General features: G+C 52.7%; 6 protein-coding genes across 6 annotated transcripts; 4 read left to right on the forward strand and 2 right to left on the reverse strand.

Moving 5' to 3' along the window:
- Positions 1-90: 90 nt before the first annotated feature.
- On the forward strand, positions 91-3,726 carry BO97DRAFT_305536 (putative translation regulator (Cya5); the record flags this gene model as incomplete). The annotated part of the gene is made up of 1 exon (XM_025691158.1): positions 91-3,726. A coding segment is annotated over one exon (3,636 nt), but the record flags the coding sequence as incomplete, so codon positions are not given.
- Positions 3,727-5,140: 1,414 nt separating this feature from the next.
- Positions 5,141-8,516, forward strand: BO97DRAFT_479721 (MCM DNA helicase complex subunit MCM3). Its single transcript, XM_025700709.1, has 8 exons — positions 5,141-5,322; positions 5,381-5,399; positions 5,472-5,523; positions 5,585-5,631; positions 5,684-5,789; positions 5,844-6,107; positions 6,172-8,231; positions 8,307-8,516. The coding sequence occupies exons 1-8, from the start codon at positions 5,256-5,258 to the stop codon at positions 8,341-8,343; spliced, it is 2,652 nt and encodes an 883-aa protein (XP_025549004.1). The 5' UTR covers positions 5,141-5,255; the 3' UTR covers positions 8,344-8,516.
- An 840-nt stretch (positions 8,517-9,356) lies between these two features.
- BO97DRAFT_317217 (Spo7-like protein) lies at positions 9,357-10,688 on the reverse strand (the record flags this gene model as incomplete). Its single annotated transcript, XM_025691268.1, has 1 exon — positions 9,357-10,688. A coding segment is annotated over one exon (1,332 nt), but the record flags the coding sequence as incomplete, so codon positions are not given.
- A 408-nt stretch (positions 10,689-11,096) lies between these two features.
- On the forward strand, positions 11,097-13,517 carry BO97DRAFT_395511 (putative alpha/beta hydrolase). The gene is made up of 2 exons (XM_025694034.1): positions 11,097-11,701; positions 11,787-13,517. The coding sequence occupies exons 1-2, from the start codon at positions 11,546-11,548 to the stop codon at positions 13,290-13,292; spliced, it is 1,662 nt and encodes a 553-aa protein (XP_025549006.1). The 5' UTR covers positions 11,097-11,545; the 3' UTR covers positions 13,293-13,517.
- A 25-nt stretch (positions 13,518-13,542) lies between these two features.
- Positions 13,543-15,449, reverse strand: BO97DRAFT_155456 (uncharacterized protein). The gene has a single exon (XM_025690192.1). The coding sequence runs from the start codon at positions 15,129-15,131 to the stop codon at positions 13,794-13,796; it is 1,338 nt and encodes a 445-aa protein (XP_025549007.1). The 5' UTR covers positions 15,132-15,449; the 3' UTR covers positions 13,543-13,793.
- Positions 15,449-17,117, forward strand: BO97DRAFT_395514 (TatD family hydrolase). The gene is made up of 2 exons (XM_025694035.1): positions 15,449-15,493; positions 15,563-17,117. The coding sequence occupies exon 2, from the start codon at positions 15,748-15,750 to the stop codon at positions 16,924-16,926; it is 1,179 nt and encodes a 392-aa protein (XP_025549008.1). The 5' UTR covers positions 15,449-15,493; positions 15,563-15,747; the 3' UTR covers positions 16,927-17,117.
- Positions 17,118-17,299: the final 182 nt, after the last annotated feature.

Genomic DNA, 17,299 nt, shown 5'->3' on the forward strand with positions numbered 1-17,299 from the left:
TTCTTCCCGCTTATAGGTAGAGAACTCGACATGTTATGTATATTCCATTCTCGGTGATATTAGGGTTAGACGCCGCAATCTTTCGAGGTGATGCTGGAACGAGCGGCTGGATGTCTTGAAAACGCGGGACGGCGTTTCTTCCGGGATTCAAATGGTGCCATACGAAGTCGAAGGGCATTCTATTCCAGTGCTGTGCATTATTCTCCAACCAACTTGGAACTCCATCATGGCGTTCCGATCACACAGTCGCCGCAACGACCCGCGTCGAACGATCTGAACGCCATCGCGCCCTCCAACGATACACGAACGCCGGTACTTGACTTCTTGTATCCGCTTCCTACTCAGGAGTTCGCAGCCTCGTGCCTCCTTCATGCCCAGAGGAGACTCGTCCCGCGTCGAAGGAGAAAAACAAGCCCCAGCCTGGCAAGACACTACACATCGCAAGCCCCCGACCTCGAACAGTCGGATGAACTTGACCTATTGGACTCGGAGAAAACCAGTCCATTTGCCGATGAGCAAGATGCGAAAAAAACTCATGTTGAAAGGCTTGTTCCCCCAGAGGATGATGATTCTGAGATTTACGATGGTGCATGGGACCGTTACGTCGCTGCTGGCCGCCCTCCTCAAGTCAATTCGGCACTCCTAGCATTTCTCAGCCGTTCACATACGGATAAGGATTTTAGACGTGCTAGAAGTGTGTTCAATATTATTTCCCCCGAGTCACGTTCCCCAGAAGATTACGTGCACATGGTCAAGTCAGCTCTAGCCACCGACAGACTGCTCGACGCGAAGATCTACTGTGAAGAAGCCATATCTAATGGTATTGGCATCAAGTGCTGGGCTTTTCTTTTAGCGCATTACGTGAGTGATTTTCAGTGGGACTGGGCGCAGGAAATTTGGGACCTCGAGTCATCGCTCCTGGAGAACGATCGGGCTCGAACATGGATTGAACTCGCCCCCCATTTTGATATGTCGACCTTCGAGGACCCTTTGGTTGATCTGGCAGACTTTACGCGAGAGCTGACAAGGCACACATCGCTACATGATTTGGCTCGCTTCTTTTTTGATAGTGTTTGCTCTAGCCAAGATTTTGTCGAAAAGTCTTCGATTGACGGCATTCTGCTAGTCTTGCAAAAGTACAACAACCTAAATCTACTTCGGCCTGCACATTACATCAATATCCTCAATCTGCTTCGAAAATCCGAAAGTCGACAAATCTTCATTCGATCTGTTGTTATATACCGAAATTACCGTTGGAAAATGGATGGACGGGTTTCGGCAAAGCTTTTGGGCCATCTGGTACGAGGCCTCTCGTCCTTCCAGATTACGACCGGACTGTTATATTTTCTCGATGAATTTACCCATTTCTATGGAAAACCTTCGTTGGATGCTTATAAGCATGCACTGATTGCTTTCTCAAGAGCTGGTGACGTTGATAGCGTCAACGATCTTTTTGAGAAGATGGTGTCCCAACACGGGATGCCCAGAAGTCGAAGGCTTGTGACCCCTCTTCTCTACGTCCATGCGAGGGTTGGTAACGTGCGAGAAACATTGCGCCAATTCAACCGCGTCCCGGAAGAATTCGGCCTTCGCCTAAATACAGTATGCTGGAATATTTTGCTTACAGCATACGCCAACGCCGAGGACCTGAGTGGATGTTTCAAGATCCTGAGGCAGATGTTTGACCAGCACATGGATCCAAACTCGCACACATTCGGCATCGTGATGGGTCTTTGTGCTAATCGAGGTGACATCCAGGGTGTCCGTGATCTGCTAGAATTAGCCAAAGAGTACGATGTGCAGATAACAGCCCCCATGATTGACACTGTCGTGGAAGCACATTGTCAGAATCAGGAGTTTGAAGAGGCAGAAGAGATTGCGCAGACGTGCCTTGGTTTGGACATTGCAGGTTCGCGTGTCCGGATGTGGAATGTCCTACTGTGGAACTACGCTTTCAGAATGGATTTGGAGGCGATTGCCCGAGTTCGCTCGCGTATGGAGGAAGCCGCCTTGTACCCAGATGGCATGACCTATGCTGCTCTCATGCTCAGTTTAGTTCTCGTCGGCAAGACGGAATCGGCCCGTCGCATCTTGAGACAACTTCACAGAAACAACCGCGCATATGCCACTGAATTCCACTATGCGATTGTTTTGTTTGGCTTCGTGAAGAGCAGAAACCGAGATATGGTACATGTCATCTTCAACGAAATCCAAGAGCGATTTGGAGAGGCTGATCTTGCCGCGAGGCTCCTCATATTAAAAAATCAACTCCGGCGAGACTTGCAATTGCTTGAGCATGGTGGTACTGATGCTGCTGGCGCCCATAATCGCCTGGAGAATGCAGAGAAGTTCCTCAAGGAGACTATCTCAGAGTTCCACACCAGGAAGATGGCCACCAAGTCTCCTGTGCTGGGTGCCGGCAGAATGTCTGCCAAACAGGCATTCCCCATCGCATACTACGAACATATGATGAATGCTTATGGAAGACGAGGAGCTTCTAGAAGGGCCCGAGAGCTGTTCGATGAATACCTTCAGAGTCAACGAATCTCACCTTCCGACGATGTCGCTCAAGTAGCTCCGCTTCGCCTCCTGACAGCGCTGATGCTCGCTCATGTCAGGGCCTTCGAAAAACTTGAACTGGTCGAAGAATATTGGGACATGGCTTTCAAGCGCGCCATCAAAATGATTAGCCGACCGAACATCGAAGCATGGTTTTCCAATCCTAGTGCGCCTCTCCCGTCCGAGGACGACCTTCTCGTGTGGGCCGAACCTCGTGGGGACTTGTCAGAGGCCAATGTTGGAGCGTCAGATCGTGGGGGGTTCGCCATTCTGCATGCGCATCGCTTCATGCTCTCTCGGGCCCTCTCTCTGCTAATGCGTTCCCTGGCCTATAGGAATGAGATTGGAAGAATATCGACAGTCATAATGGAAGTCGAGAAGGCCGGCTTCGTTCTAACCACCCACAACTGGTCTACTTTCGTGCAGCTGCTCGCGTCTTCTGGGAATGAATCAGATCAAATTGAAGCATTCTCCTTGTTCGAGCATAAATTCATGCCTAACTTCCCCGGATGGAAGTATCTGAGGCGAGGATATGGTGTTAAGCCCCATGGTGTGCCTTCCACTATCGATTCTATGGAGATTAAAGGACAACGTGGCCCATCACACTTGCTTGGCAAAGAAGGCAAACGATACTGGAGCAAGATCCAGCCAGATTTCATGCAGCCCACTTACGTATCTATGGTGTATCTGGCCGCTGCATTGAAGCAATTCCGACAGAAAAGTATTTGGAAGGGAGCGGTTGACCTTGAAAAAATCAATGCTGTCGCCCCAGAGACCCTCACGGCTGTCGCCGAGATGCCTAGACTTGGTGACAAACTGCAGGGTGTCCTTCTTCGTGGCCACGAACAGAGGCCCGAACGGCCGCCGCTCGAGCGCGATCAGTTTGTATGGACCGGTGGTATCTTGAGGGCGGGTGGTCTCACGAAGACTTACTCATACGATGAGCCGCTGAGTGAGGAGCCTGCGGATGAAGCCCAGGCTGCGGAGCGTGTCACTGAGGCTGAAGAAGTTACCGACCTTGAAGAAGCAATTCCAGATATTGAGGAGTTCCGCGATCTGTTCAGGAGAACGTTGGAGAGGTCGGATGAGTTCGATCTGGAAGTTCAAGCCGTTGTGAACAGAAGACGTAAGGCCGAAGGCACCACTGAGGAACTCGGCGACGATGAGATGAACCAGTATTCCCAATTAATTTATGACAAGCCTGAGGATGATTATCCAGATGCTGAAGAGTATGAGGCTAGTGAAGAAGCCCAAGAAGAAGCACAAGAAGAAGCCGACGGAGAGGCCGCAGCTGGGCCTCACGGGGAGACCCTGTGGGGAGTTGAGGGGGAGACTCTGTGGGGTCCTGAGGATGAAGCTCTCGAAAAAGCTTCTCAAGACACCGCAGCGGCAGCTCAGGAGGAATCTTTCGAGGACGTTGAGGAGAAGTCCCTCGAAGGCGTTTGGAAGGAGTCACCAGAAGAAGCTTTGGAAGAGGCCGCAGCTGGGCCTCAGGGGGAGACCCTATGGGGAGTTGAGGGGGAGACCCTGTGGGGTTCTGAGGATGAAACTCTCGAAAAAGCTTCTCAAGAGGCCGCAGGGACGGTTCAGGAGGAGATTTCAGACAAAAATTCTCAAGACACCGCAGCGGCAGCTCAGGAGGAACCTTTTGAGGACGTTCGGGAGGAGCTCCTCGAAGGAGTTCGGGAGGAGTCTCTAGAAGAATCTACTGACGAGGCTGAAGTAGCAGCTTCGGAGGAACCTTCTAAAGCACCCCGGGAAATGGTTTCAGAAGAACTTTCTGAAGACACCACAGTAGCAGCTCAGGAGGAGTCCCTTGAGGAAGTTCTGACGGAGCGAGTTCAGACAAAGGCTCCAGAAGAAGCTTTCGAAAATGCGGCTCAGGAGAAGACTCTTTCCCCTGAAATTACTCCTAGAGAATACCTGCAAGAGCCCCAAATGGAAACCCAAGCAGATATTCCACTAGAAAGTCCCAAAGAGGGGCTGGGAGAAGCTGAGGAGGCTCCTGTGCAACCCGATGAAGAAGCTTCCGACTCACCCAATGATGAGGGTAGCGAGAAGAAGCAGGTGGAGACCCCGGCAAAAGGCCATGAAGAGGCTCTAAAGGAAGCCCGAGAGGTGGCGCCTGAAGAAGACCATCAAATTGCTGAAGTGGGAGATCCCAAGGAACCTGACGAGAAGGCCTGTGAGCAGTCTCAGGAAGCAGCTGATCGAAAGTCTCAGGAGGAGGATCGGCATTAAAGATAGAGCAGGGGTGTAAGTAGTAAAGGGATTCACGGCTGTACATATCAGAACATTCTCCTGTAAATTACCAATACAAATTTGTATAAGATTTGACTCTCAGTTCCTTGAAAAGAAGCAAATTATAGGTGATTTCTATCTATCTTGGTCAACCATCAATTATGCATGTTCTTGCGCATAAGCTGACTCAGCGGGGTTATCCACGGGTCGTCGGGCGCGTCCCGCAACAGCACGCGCTCTAATATTACCCGATTTGAATGTCGCGTTTCGAGCCGAGAGAACGGTTTCTCCGCCAACCCACCCTTCCATCAAGATCAAGCAAAAATCACTATTCGCACCCCCACGCTTGCGTTTCAACTCCGGGGACAGAGCTCACCTATCTATCCCTGCTAATTCATTTCCACTTTGATTATTTCTGAGATACCCTTTTCGTTATTAGCAAGAATCCATCCGTCATGGAGGGACAATTTGATGATGCCGCACAGGATCGTGTGCGTGCCGCTGTCGAGTTTCTCGACCCAAGTAAGCCTTGTCCATTGCTCGCCCTAGTTTACAGCGTACTGACAACTCAACCCCTCAGGCGATGCTAGAGCGCGCAGGTATGTCTGCTCCTGAAAATTTCTACCAAAGTGCAATGTCTTTCGGCGATCAAGGATCTAATCAGAAATTAGTTATCGAGCCGATATCCTGTTGATGCTTAACAGAGGGCTGCGGCGATTAATAGTGAGTCGTGGTCTGCTTCGAAACTTCGGATGATTCAGGCTAATCCTTATGCTTCATAAAGGTCAGCATTGATGAGATTCGAGCACATAGCCGTGAGATGGCCGATGGGTAGGATGCGCCGGCTGCTTTCGTCCGGACAATTTTGGCTGACACCCTACAGTCTTCTCACATCTCCTTACGAATACACGGATGCCTTCGAGAGAGCGCTGAAAGATATCATCAAGACTTTGCCCAACCGACCGTCCAGAGAAACAGCAGACGATGTGGTACGATCTTTCCGAGCTTCGGTGTCTGCTTGCACGGGAATTAACAATACATAGCATTATCACTGTGGCTTCGTTGGCGCATTTGGGGAATTCTCCTGCAATCCTAGAACACTCGGCTCCTCGCATCTGAACCGAATGATTTCTCTGGAGGGGATTGTTACTAAATGTTCCTTGGTCCGGCCGAAAGTTATTCAGAGTGTCCACTGGAGTGAGCGCACCAAGAAGTTCCTCACCCGAAAATACGTTGATGCGACAATGACTGCAAGCGGAGCGACTAGTATGAGCGTTTACCCTCAAGAGGACGACGAGAAGAACCCGGTACGTTTTTGCATGAAAAATACCACTGCTGACCGGCTCCGCTGACCTCCTCCGGCTTGACTAGTTAACCACGGAATACGGCTACTCTACGTACATGGATCACCAAACTATTTCAATTCAGGAAATGCCCGAAAGGGCACCGGCTGGCCAGCTTCCTCGCAGCGTGGACGTGATCTTGGATGATGATCTGGTTGACCGAGCGAAACCCGGAGACAGAATCCAGCTTGTTGGTGTATACCGCACTTTGGGAAACCGAAACGCATCTTCCACGTCTGCCACGTTCCGCACACTCGTACTAGCCAATAACATTATTCAGCTGGCATCAAAGTCAGGCGGAGGCATCGCGCAAGCTACGATTACCGACACGGATATTCGGAACATCAACAAGGTCGCCAAGAAGAAGAGCGTATTTGAGTTGCTATCTCAATCTCTCGCTCCCAGTATTCACGGCCATGACTACATCAAGAAGGCGATCTTGCTTATGCTGCTTGGTGGTATGGAGAAGAACTTGGACAACGGCACTCACTTGCGTGGTGATATCAACATCCTCATGGTTGGAGATCCATCCACGGCCAAATCACAGCTTCTTCGCTTCGTTCTGAATACTGCGCCGCTTGCCATTGCAACCACGGGTCGTGGTTCTTCCGGTGTCGGTCTTACTGCCGCCGTCACTTCCGACAAGGAGACCGGTGAGCGCAGATTGGAGGCCGGTGCAATGGTCCTTGGTGACCGTGGTGTCGTCTGTATTGATGAGTTCGATAAAATGAGTGATGTTGACCGCGTGGCTATTCACGAAGTGATGGAACAGCAAACAGTCACGATTGCAAAGGCTGGTATCCACACCAGTTTGAACGCTCGGTGCAGTGTTCTGGCTGCCGCTAATCCTATCTACGGTCAATATGATCCCCACAAGGACCCGCACAAGAACATCGCCCTGCCTGATTCCCTTCTGTCACGTTTCGACTTGCTCTTTGTCGTGACGGATGATATCGAAGATGCTAAGGATCGAATGGTGTCTGAGCATGTCCTTCGCATGCACCGCTACCGTCAGCCTGGCGCTGAGGAGGGCGCACCTGTTCGTGAACAGCAGCATCAGACGCTCGGTGTCGGCCTGGAGGACAGCCAGGATTCCAACCATCCCACTGATGTTTACGAGAAATTCAACGTCATGCTTCATGCTGGCATGGCTAACCAGCGGAGCAAGAACAAAAACGTCGAGATCCTGAGCATTCCCTTCATCAAGAAGTATGTTCAGTATGCCAAGACTCGTGTCAAGCCTGTGTTGACCAAGGGGGCTGCCGACCACATTGTGACGACGTACTCCGCGCTGAGAAACGATGAGCTGTCTGGCAATCAGCGCAGAACATCTCCTATCACCGCTCGTACGCTTGAGACCCTAATCCGTTTGTCTACAGCCCATGCCAAGTCGCGTCTCTCGAACAGAGTGGAAGAACGTGATGCCAAGGTTGCAGAGTCGATCTTGCGATTTGCTATGTTCAAGGAAGTGCTCGAAGACGAACGCCGTAAGAGAAGAAAGGTTACCACTTTCGACGAGGACTCAGAAAGTGATGACTCCGATTCCGAGAACGATGAGGAGACTCCCGCACAGACTGCAAGCGCAACCCCTCGTTCCACTAGACGGGGCGGGCTGAGCACTCGCGGTGCCAACGGTCTGTCCACCATGGCCGAGGATACAGAGATGGATGCGGAGGGAGACATTGTGTCCGAGGATGGCGATGGCCTGTACAACTCCAGCCCTCGTGGGCAGCGACTCCGTTCCAGCCGTACCCAGCCCGAGTCGCAGAGCCAGTCTCAAATGTCTGTGGCATCGTCTCGTCCGGCGTCGCAGCTCATCGAGTCCCAGACGGACAATTCCCAGTCCCAGACTGCCGATCCCACATCCCAGCCTCTCCAGCCTGCTCGCCTGACCATCTTCCGCCAGGCTCTAGGCCCGCTGATGGGCACCCGCCTGTTCACGCACGGAGATACGGCCGACGTAGAAACGCTTGTCGGCGCAGTGAACACTGCTATTCGCAGTGCACCAGCCCTCGGCGAAGACCACGTCTTCCAACGTCCGGAGGCCCTCCAAGCTCTGCGGGCTATGAACGAGAGAAACGAATTGATGTGAGTACCGCTGACTGTAACTCAATGCCCCGATCACAGAACCACATCCACTAACCATTTCACTCCAACCCACAGGTATCTTGAGGATGATGACACTGTTTACAGAATCTAATGAACCATCGGTTGAGGGCTATCCGGTATAGAATATGGGTATTTGTTGTAACGGCATCAAAGCAGGTCTGATTGTGCATGATATTTTGTCACATGCGAAATTTTACTTTTCCACATAGGCGGATTTGGGTGAAACAGTGGGGCGTTTTTTTGGGGTTCTTCACTTCTTTCCATTGTTGATATTTGTCCTAGATTAGTATGTATCGTCGACATTGATAATGCTACTACGATACGGGCATCCTTTGATGTAGTGGTATTTCGGGCCTTCCTTGATTCATTATTCCTTGTTAATTGTTTACTATTGTCCAAGGCCTTCGCGCCGGCAAGATTCACTGAGGAAAAGCATGAAACAGACAGACTTCATACAGCAATCCCGACGATTATGTTTATTTCCACACCAGGCAAACTAATGCACCTGTGCAAAACGTGACCATATGGACGCCGCGCCTAGATTCAGACTTCTCTGCCTTGATATCTTCCCGTCTCGTCGTCCCACTGACGAAGAGACAACAAATGAGAACCCAGATTTACGTATTTCACTTTACTCAACTCAAGACAATCAATCCCATCGATCATCCTTTTCCTTTTTTGTCCAAATCACAACACAACATGAATACAAAAGACATAGAGATATAACAGGGTATTAAAAAGAAGAGTAGGAGAGAGCAAGACAGAGATTCGCGGCTGAACAGAAGGTATAGAAGAGAGGAAGAAAAGCGAACAGTATGATGGAGGGCAGAAAGAGATGTCTACATCCAAAACAAGGAAAATGATTATGGCGGTGTTCGAACACGGAAGGCAAGAGAACGGGCCCGCAGGTTGGGTATAATTTATCAAGATATGATGCGGTTTAGGCCAGGAGTTTCTCCTTCCCGTGAAACAGGGTTGTTTCGATAAGGAAGAGGGGAATAGGCCTGGCGCCTCTCTCTTTTTTTGGAGTTGGGTTTCTTTACATTCGGGGAGTGGGGAAGGTGCTCATTTTCTCTCACCCGGAGTGCTGCTTTTCATGGAGGAGGAATCATCGGATGAGAAGGACGGGGTGCGCAGCACACCCTCTCGGATCTGACCCTGTGTCAATGGCGAGAGACCGCGTGACATGGACTTGGTGCCTTTCTTCTTGCGCTGCTGTTGCTGCTGCTGTAGGTGATGCGCATGATCCAGGTTCGCGATTGGGCTGGTGCTGCCCCTGCGAGGGCGGCCGCTGATCGACGATCGTGATGGCGGCCGCTCGTCCGTGTCCACGGGGGTGGTGCTCCGGGAGGGGGTCCGCGAGTGCGATTCGGAGCGGGTACCCTTCCGCGCGGGTGATCTGGGCTCGAGACTGTGTTTGGAGGAGATGCTGGAGTGGTGATGGTGGCGGTGGTGTTGGGGCCCGGTTTCTCCGGATCGGCCGAGGGTCGCGGCGGCCAGTCGGCGACGCTGCGAGGCCTTCCACCCGGATCCAATCCACCAGAACCAGCTGCGGTCCTGCTGAGCAAGCTGGCGCTCCTTCTGGAGCAGCTTTTGGCGCAACTGCGCGCGACGCTCGTTCTCTTTCTCCCAGAACTCAGTGCGGTAATCGTCCCAATTCTCGCGGAACTCCGGGGAAAATGATTTCGGGAGAAGAAGCAGTCGAATGTAGTCCCCTCCCGGACTTAGATCTTCCTGTACAAGACCTGATTCTGTGTCGTGGCCATAATATTGCTGGTAGTGCTGCCGACTACCGCGTTTATCGGACACGGGACGCTCGATGTAGTGGAAATCCCCGACGGGTGAGGGGGAGAAGGGATCCGTGAATGGAAAGAGGAAGGAGATATAGGAGAGCAGCTCTTGCCACCAAGGGCCTCGTATGACGACGATCTTGGTATTCATGGTGCGGAGGCCACGGTTGGCCACGGCGAGCCAGCGCCGCGGCCACCGCACTCCACGCTCCCATTGTCCCGTGCCCCAGACCAGCAGTGCTGTGACCACGCCTCCGAGTAGAGCGACTTTCTCGCCCATCTCTACCACCCAATAGACCGATCCGCCCACCCCGCGGCCATCTTCGCGGGGACGGAGGAAGAGCGCGTAAGCGAAATAGATGATCCAGATGGCCAGCAATAGCAGGAAAAAGGTGTTCTGTCTTCGACGCTCGCGCAAGGCTAGATATTGAGCTCGCAGGGAGCTTTCGAGAATGAGGAGATTAAGGTATATTTGGGGTGGAGACGAAGGCAGGTTCGAGTATGCGTCGGGCGTGGCTGGGCGTGGCGGGGAAGAGGGATCGGAAGTCGGAGAACCATTGAATGGGGCTGTAGTGGTCGACGACTCGGACGATTGTGTCGTAGGCGAGCCTTTGACCAGCTGGTCGAGGCTGGCAGAAGCCATGGCGTCCTCGCGAAGCACCCTTTGCTAAGAAGAGAAGAACGAGCAAGTGGAGCAGGGAAATCGGAGGATCCCTTGAGAAGTACAGCAAGTACTTTTGTACAGTTCCCTCTAGAGACTTAGCCGCCCGAACAAGATGAACTGGAGAAGGGCCAAAAACAAGAAATTAGGAAGGCCTTTGCGGCCCTGCTTTATCTCATCGCATGAACAGGAACAAGAGGGTCAACTTAGGCGTGGTATAGGGAAGATGGCTGGGGAGGAAGAGTGGGAAGCGGACGAGCGCGCAGATTCCAAGCAACCAAGCGATCAATCAGTCAATCAATCGTCATCCGCCAAATTGTTGGCCGTTGAGGCTCCACCACAACCTGCTCCATCTTTCTCCATCTTCAACAACTTTCTTTCTCCATGCAGTCCAGCTGAATTGCTTTCACGCGCTTCTTTCAGTTCATGACGAGTGTACAATCAAACAGTTATAGCAGATCTCGCACCTTTGTCCAAGCCTGCACAGCCTCTATCCAGCCTGCTACGGAATAGAACTGCTTAACTCCATCCGAGTCGGAATTATCGGTCTTTGGCGTCGCCTCAACCATTTCCGTTCTTTTCCTCCACCTGTCATCAACCGCCCCCTGGCCAATTTACCTATATCTCTGGCAAGCTCCGTCTTCTACTTCATCCTGGCATATACCCGCGAGTGACAGAGCAAATTCCTCTGTCACTCCGTCCCTCCGTGCGACAAGGTGTATACCGCGCGACTCTCTTGCCTTCCCCTCCAGGCCTCCACATTGCGATCCTGGACTCCCCGCAATTCCCCTCGTAATTCCTCCTCAACTGCCCCCGTCACACCCGGGAGATCGACATCCACTATGGCGTCTGAACAAATCGACTCGTCGAAAAACGAGTACAAGGAGTCCGGTTCCCAACGAAGGGACGGCACTCCCCACGCTGCTCTCGGAGCGAGCGCAACCCCATCACCCTCCGGCTGGTTTCCTTTGGGCTACCGGGAGGGCTTCAGCCAATGGGTAGGTTTCTGATTGCAGCAATGAAAGTGGCCTTAGTGCATATATTTGTGACCAGGGTCACTGAAACAGAATTTGATTTCTGCAGTGGGCATCATTACCGGCTGCCACCACCGAGCACAAAGTCCTTTCCTACCTACCTTATATGCAACATCAACCCCCGACACACCTCCAAACCGGAAAGACTAGCACACTCCCCAACGGCGGATCAGGGAGTCTCCAATCCGCGGATCATAGCGAAGAGGGCGATGTCACGATCAATTCCACCAACGACCCGTATGGCCCGCGACGATGGCGATCAAGCATGGTGGAACTCAGCGGCAAGAACCGGGCCTTGAATGAGTTTTCTGTGGAGCGCGTGGGTGAGGAGGTGGACCAACACCTGGTTATGGTTCATGGCTATGGAGCCGGTCTGGGATTCTTCTATAAGAATTTCGAACCACTCAGCCGACTGAAAGGCTGGCAGCTTCACGCGCTGGATTTACTAGGCATGGGCCGCAGTACACGCCCACCATTCCGCATCAAAGCCAAGGAGCGTGAAGAGGCCATCAAAGAAGCAGAGGCGTGGTTTGTGGACGCCTTAGAAGAATGGCGCGTGAAGCGCAAGATTGACCGCTTCACTCTCATGGGGCACAGCCTTGGAGGCTACATGGCAGTGGCATACGCTCTCAAGTACCCCGGCCGTCTCAATAAATTGATCCTCGCCTCTCCCGTGGGCATCCCCGAAGATCCCTATGCGGTAAATGCAGAGATGCCTAAGTCGTCCACCGTGTCGAATGAGCTCACGCAAAATCAACGCGCCATCGCCGAATCAGCCTCCTCGGTCGCGCCTGGGGAAATTCAGAAAGGAGACAACAACATCCTCCTCAGGGGTGCCCCCACCGATTCTCCAGATCGCCCCCCTCGCCGCATGGTCCCTAAGTGGTTCGCCTACCTCTGGGATGCCAACATCTCGCCCTTCAGTCTCGTACGGTGGGCGGGACCTCTAGGTCCGCGCCTGGTGTCCGGATGGACATCTCGCCGCTTCTCGCATCTACCAGCAGACGAAGCCAAGGCGTTGCACGACTACTCTTACTCGATTTTCAGCCTCCGCGGCAGCGGCGAATACGCCCTCTCCTATATCCTGGCGCCCGGTGCCTTCGCTCGCAGCCCGCTGATCCGTCGCATCCAGGGCGTCGGGCGGCAGTACATCGAACAAAACCCCTCCCCCACCTCCACTCTGCTGGACTCCGTCAAGACAACAACATCCGAATCCCTGGCCCCCTCTTCCTCATCACCACAACAACAACAACAACAACAACCTCCGTCAGCCAAGCGCGAAAACGGCCTCCCCGTGGTATTCATGTACGGCGACCACGACTGGATGGACGTGAAAGGCGGCATCGCCGCCAAAGCCAAGTTAGACGAAGAGAAGGAGCGTATCCTTAAAGACGCGACGCCGGAAGAGCGCGCCGCGGACAACGGTTCCGCCAAGGTGGTGATCATCAAGCGCTCCGGGCACCACATCTACCTCGATGGGTGGGAGGAGTTCAACCGGGTGGTCTTGGCTGAGATGGAAGAGGTCGAACGCAAGGAACGGGCGAGGAAAGAGTAAGGGTTCAAGCCGAGTCGTCTCTCGCTCTTTCCAGCTTTCTACGTCAATCTTTTTCTGGTGGGAGCAGCCACGCGGCATTCTTTCAAGGGTGTTGTGGTTGTTTTTCTCTCTCCATTGTAGCGGGGAGTTTTGTCTTGTTTTCTTGCCGGAAGCGTTGTTGATGTTTGCTGTGCCCGTTCATATACTATATATACTACCACATTACACAATGTCTATGATCTCAAGGTAGGATAATGAGAAGAAGAACACTTTTCTTTTCAAGTCAGATTTGGTTTCTGTTTGGCGGATCGAAAACACTCATAAAAAGATTCGTTAACTCGTATACTCGTTTCATCATGAAGTGCATGTTACCCGCCGACCTGTGAAATGTTGATTCAAGATTCATGGATATCGCCTGAATAGCATTTATAAAACACGGGTCGCCAGCCATTTGGAGAAAGTCATCGTGGGTGGAAACATGCGCACGCACACACACACACTACTAAATCAAGCCGCGTGCCACTACGACCTCAGGAATTGAATTCCTGAGTTCGGTCCGGATATACTTCTGCGGCGATAGCGTAGGCCCGTCGTGTAATGCACCATCGACTTCCCTGGAGGCCTGGGCGACTGGCCTCCTTCGAGGTTCGGGGTGGTGGATGCGCTGGAACTGGCCCTGCTGACGGGTTTTGCGTTGAAGTAGCCTCCTCCTCCACCGCCACCACCCGGAGGCCCGTCGACCACTGCTGATGCTGCTGAAGCACCCGACGAGTGCCCGTTCATCACCGTCATGGGGGTGCGAGCCGCCCCATCTCCGGGAACTGGCTCCGTGAATGTGGGGGGTAGCTGCTGGATCGAGGATGATGGGGAGAGAGCAGCCCTGAGACTGCGGGGTTCTGTGGACCCAGGATCAGGTCGGCTGGATAGAGATAAGGATAGGGAGCTGGTGGAGGGCTTGGACGCTTGGAGAGAGGATGTGGTTGCGGAGCGGTGGTGGTGGCGTTGTCGGTGGGCATGCGGATACTCTTGCGATGGGCGTCGCTGTCGCCAGAAAATTGGGGACGACGAGGGATCGAAGAGCTCCGAGGTACAGCTGCTGTTGCTGCGAAGGGTCAGTGGTTGCGAGGGGAGCTCGAGGCGCTGGTTAATGGACAGCCAGGCTCGCTCGTCGTCGCCGTCGGTGTCGTCCTCGCCGCAGTCATTGTTGTTGTTATTGTTGCTGTCCTCCCTGATAGTGCCGTTGGGCGAGGGCGACGCCGTGCCCGAGAGATGACCTGCGTACCTGGCGGTACTTGATGGTGAGCGCCAGCCGCCGAGTCCTTCGAAGTCCCGGCCCGAGTCGCCGCTGATGAGGCTGAGAAGGCCCGGGGCCGGGGAGGGAAGGTGGTGGGCGCCGGGGTGGCCATGGCCGTTGGATTCTCTCTGGATGCGAGTCGGACTACCACCGCCTTGTTGGTCGGAGGAGGTGGAGGTGGAGGCGCTGTTGGTCCGGGTGACGTAGCTGGGACGTTTGTTTTGAGCGCGGGACAGAGAGTGTGCCAGGTGATGGCTATGGTGCTGGGATATCACTGTGGGGAGCGGCTTGGTGGCCCCATGGTCTACGGAGAGTCTTTTCGGGGTGATCGCTGCTGGTGTTGAGGGCTCGGATGCAGAGAGGTTCAACAATGAGATGTTAGTCGCTGTCCGGATGACGAAGAAGTTGGCGATGATGGCGAAGCATAGTTCCAGGTAGACGATGAGTAGCCTGAATATTAGAGCCAGCAGCGAGAGGCTGATTGTGATCCAGGCGGTTATCACCAGGGGTATTGAGATAATGGCCAACAATAGTAGCGTGAGTAGACCGGATATAGAGACGGACATGAAGACGGTAGAGGCAGTGCTAGTTGTGCTCGATGTGGGTGGAGATGGGTGGTCGACGTGGGCTACATAGAGGCTGGTACTAGATCAGAGGTCGGGTCGAAAGCGACCTTCCACCACCATCTGAGTGAACGGCAAATATAACAGATAGGTTTGACCGTTGCATGGAAAGAGGCAGAGGTTGAAGCGAGAGTGGATGAATGATCTGCTGTTGAACTTCTACTTGGGGAAAGCTGAATCTCCCGGAATGCGGAGAAGTGCATGTGATGCCGGCGGCCCCAGGCAGAACACTCGACACCTCACATCTATCAGGCATCAATGTTTGGCTTGCTCAGAACTCGTCACAACATCGAAGTTGATAAAAGGTATAGATTCCCGCGTTGCATGTCAGAAGGAAAGAAAAGAAGAAAGGAGGTTGACTAATAAGATACTAGACATAGTTATCGTAGATAGTGATATGGCAGCACTTGGTGATGTTCGAATTACACCAATTCTTGTTACGTCACTGCAACGAGAACTTCTTCAACTTCCACTGTAAATAGCGCCATCACTTCTGAGTTCTTTTTCTATCTTCGTCGTTCGGTTCATCAGTTGCCACCGTATCACCCATATCGTCCACATGTCTGATCAGAAGCAAAATGTCGAATTTCCATGGCATTTGGGGGTCTATGACGCCCATTGCCATCCCACCGATACCATGTCGTCCATTGCATCCATCCCACAAATGAAAGCGACGACCTTGACAGTCATGGCCACTCGCGGAGAGGACCAGGACTTAGTGCTCGAAACTGCTCTATCCTTGAGCAAGGATGAAAACACCTCGCAAGGCACAAGGCCGGGACTTGTGCTGCCATGCTTTGGTTGGCATCCATGGTTCTCGCACCAGATCATCGACGATATGACAGAATCTTCCGATCAAAAGGATCTCTCGCTCAGTGATAGGAAGACACAACACTACAAGAAAGCCCTTACGCCGGCACCTGAAGATGCTTTTATCGCATCCTTACCGAACCCCAAGCCGCTTTCGCAGCTTATCGCAGAAACTCGTTCTCGATTGCAAACCTGTCCCAACTCCCTTGTGGGTGAAGTGGGCCTAGATCGCGCGTTTCGACTACCTAACGCATGGACGCCAGATGACCAGGAGAAGCGGGACGAGCAAGTGACGCCCGGTTCGCGCGAAGGCAGGACTCTCTCCCCCCATCGAGTTCAGCTGAGCCACCAGAAGGTCGTTCTCGAAGCACAGCTGCGTCTGGCCGGGGAGCTAGGGCGACCGGTCTCTGTGCACAGTGTTCAAGCACATGGGGCAGTTTTCGATTTGTTTAAGAAACTTTGGTCTGGCCACGAAAAGCAACAGGTATCGCGCCGACAGAAGCGTCGTCAGCAGGAGGAATCGGATATGAATGCGGAGAGCGATGCTGAAGACGACCAGGAGCAGAAGGAAGCATCCAAAACCAAAAAACAGCCACTACCGTTCCCGCCACGGATTTGCATGCATTCTTATTCGGGACCTGTGGACCCATTGAAGCAATTTCTACACCCGTCTAATCCATCCGACGTCTACTTCTCCTTTTCCGCAGTTATCAACTTCAGCAACCCTTCGTCTCAGAAGGTGATCGATGTTATCAAGAGTTTACCTGATGATCGAATTCTGATTGAAAGCGATTTGCACACCGCTGGACCGCAGATGGACGACTTGTTGGAGCAGATCAGCCGCCAAATTTGCGAGCTTCGTGGTTTGTCCTTGGAACAAGGTGTTCAGCAGTTCGCAGACAACTGGAAACGTTTTGTCTACGGTTAGAACCCTTCAGAGGCTAAAGAATGTACAGTACATAGGTGGAGCGAGACCATTATTGAACATACTGATTGAATTGTTTCCACTCTGTGTCTTGGGTATTTGTTGTTTCAATGGTCTTATTCCCTTTCGTCAGATGAAGCATTTGTTAAGCGCAGGATCGACCTGATAAGGCTCGGTTCGAGCTGACCAGTCACACCCAGTCGATAGGGCTGGCTGATAACCGAGTGGATCGGTTTGTTCCTTCCACAGTCACCGGGAGAGAGTGTCATCTTTCTTGTCTTTTCTGACCAATGAATGATAATGACAAGGGAGAGGTTCCTTTACCCTCTATACATACAAATAGGTACGCTTCTTGAGACGGCAGTAGGCCTCATCG

Source organism: Aspergillus homomorphus, assembly GCF_003184865.1.
Source record: "Aspergillus homomorphus CBS 101889 unplaced genomic scaffold BO97scaffold_34, whole genome shotgun sequence".
Taxonomy (NCBI): domain Eukaryota; kingdom Fungi; phylum Ascomycota; class Eurotiomycetes; order Eurotiales; family Aspergillaceae; genus Aspergillus; species Aspergillus homomorphus.

Excerpts from the sequence above, each read along its gene's own strand:
- BO97DRAFT_479721 (XM_025700709.1), top strand. The coding sequence starts at position 5,256 with ATGGAGGGACAATTTGATGATGCCGCACAGGATCGTGTGCGTGCCGCT. Across the intron at positions 6,108-6,171 it reads AGGACGACGAGAAGAACCCG|TTAACCACGGAATACGGCTA; the intron begins GTACGTTTTTGC and ends CGGCTTGACTAG. Across the intron at positions 8,232-8,306 it reads AACGAGAGAAACGAATTGAT|GTATCTTGAGGATGATGACA; the intron begins GTGAGTACCGCT and ends TCCAACCCACAG.
- BO97DRAFT_395511 (XM_025694034.1), top strand. The coding sequence starts at position 11,546 with ATGGCGTCTGAACAAATCGACTCGTCGAAAAACGAGTACAAGGAGTCC. Across the intron at positions 11,702-11,786 it reads GGGAGGGCTTCAGCCAATGG|TGGGCATCATTACCGGCTGC; the intron begins GTAGGTTTCTGA and ends TGATTTCTGCAG.
- BO97DRAFT_155456 (XM_025690192.1), bottom strand. The coding sequence starts at position 15,131 with ATGTCCGTCTCTATATCCGGTCTACTCACGCTACTATTGTTGGCCATT.
- BO97DRAFT_395514 (XM_025694035.1), top strand. The coding sequence starts at position 15,748 with ATGTCTGATCAGAAGCAAAATGTCGAATTTCCATGGCATTTGGGGGTC.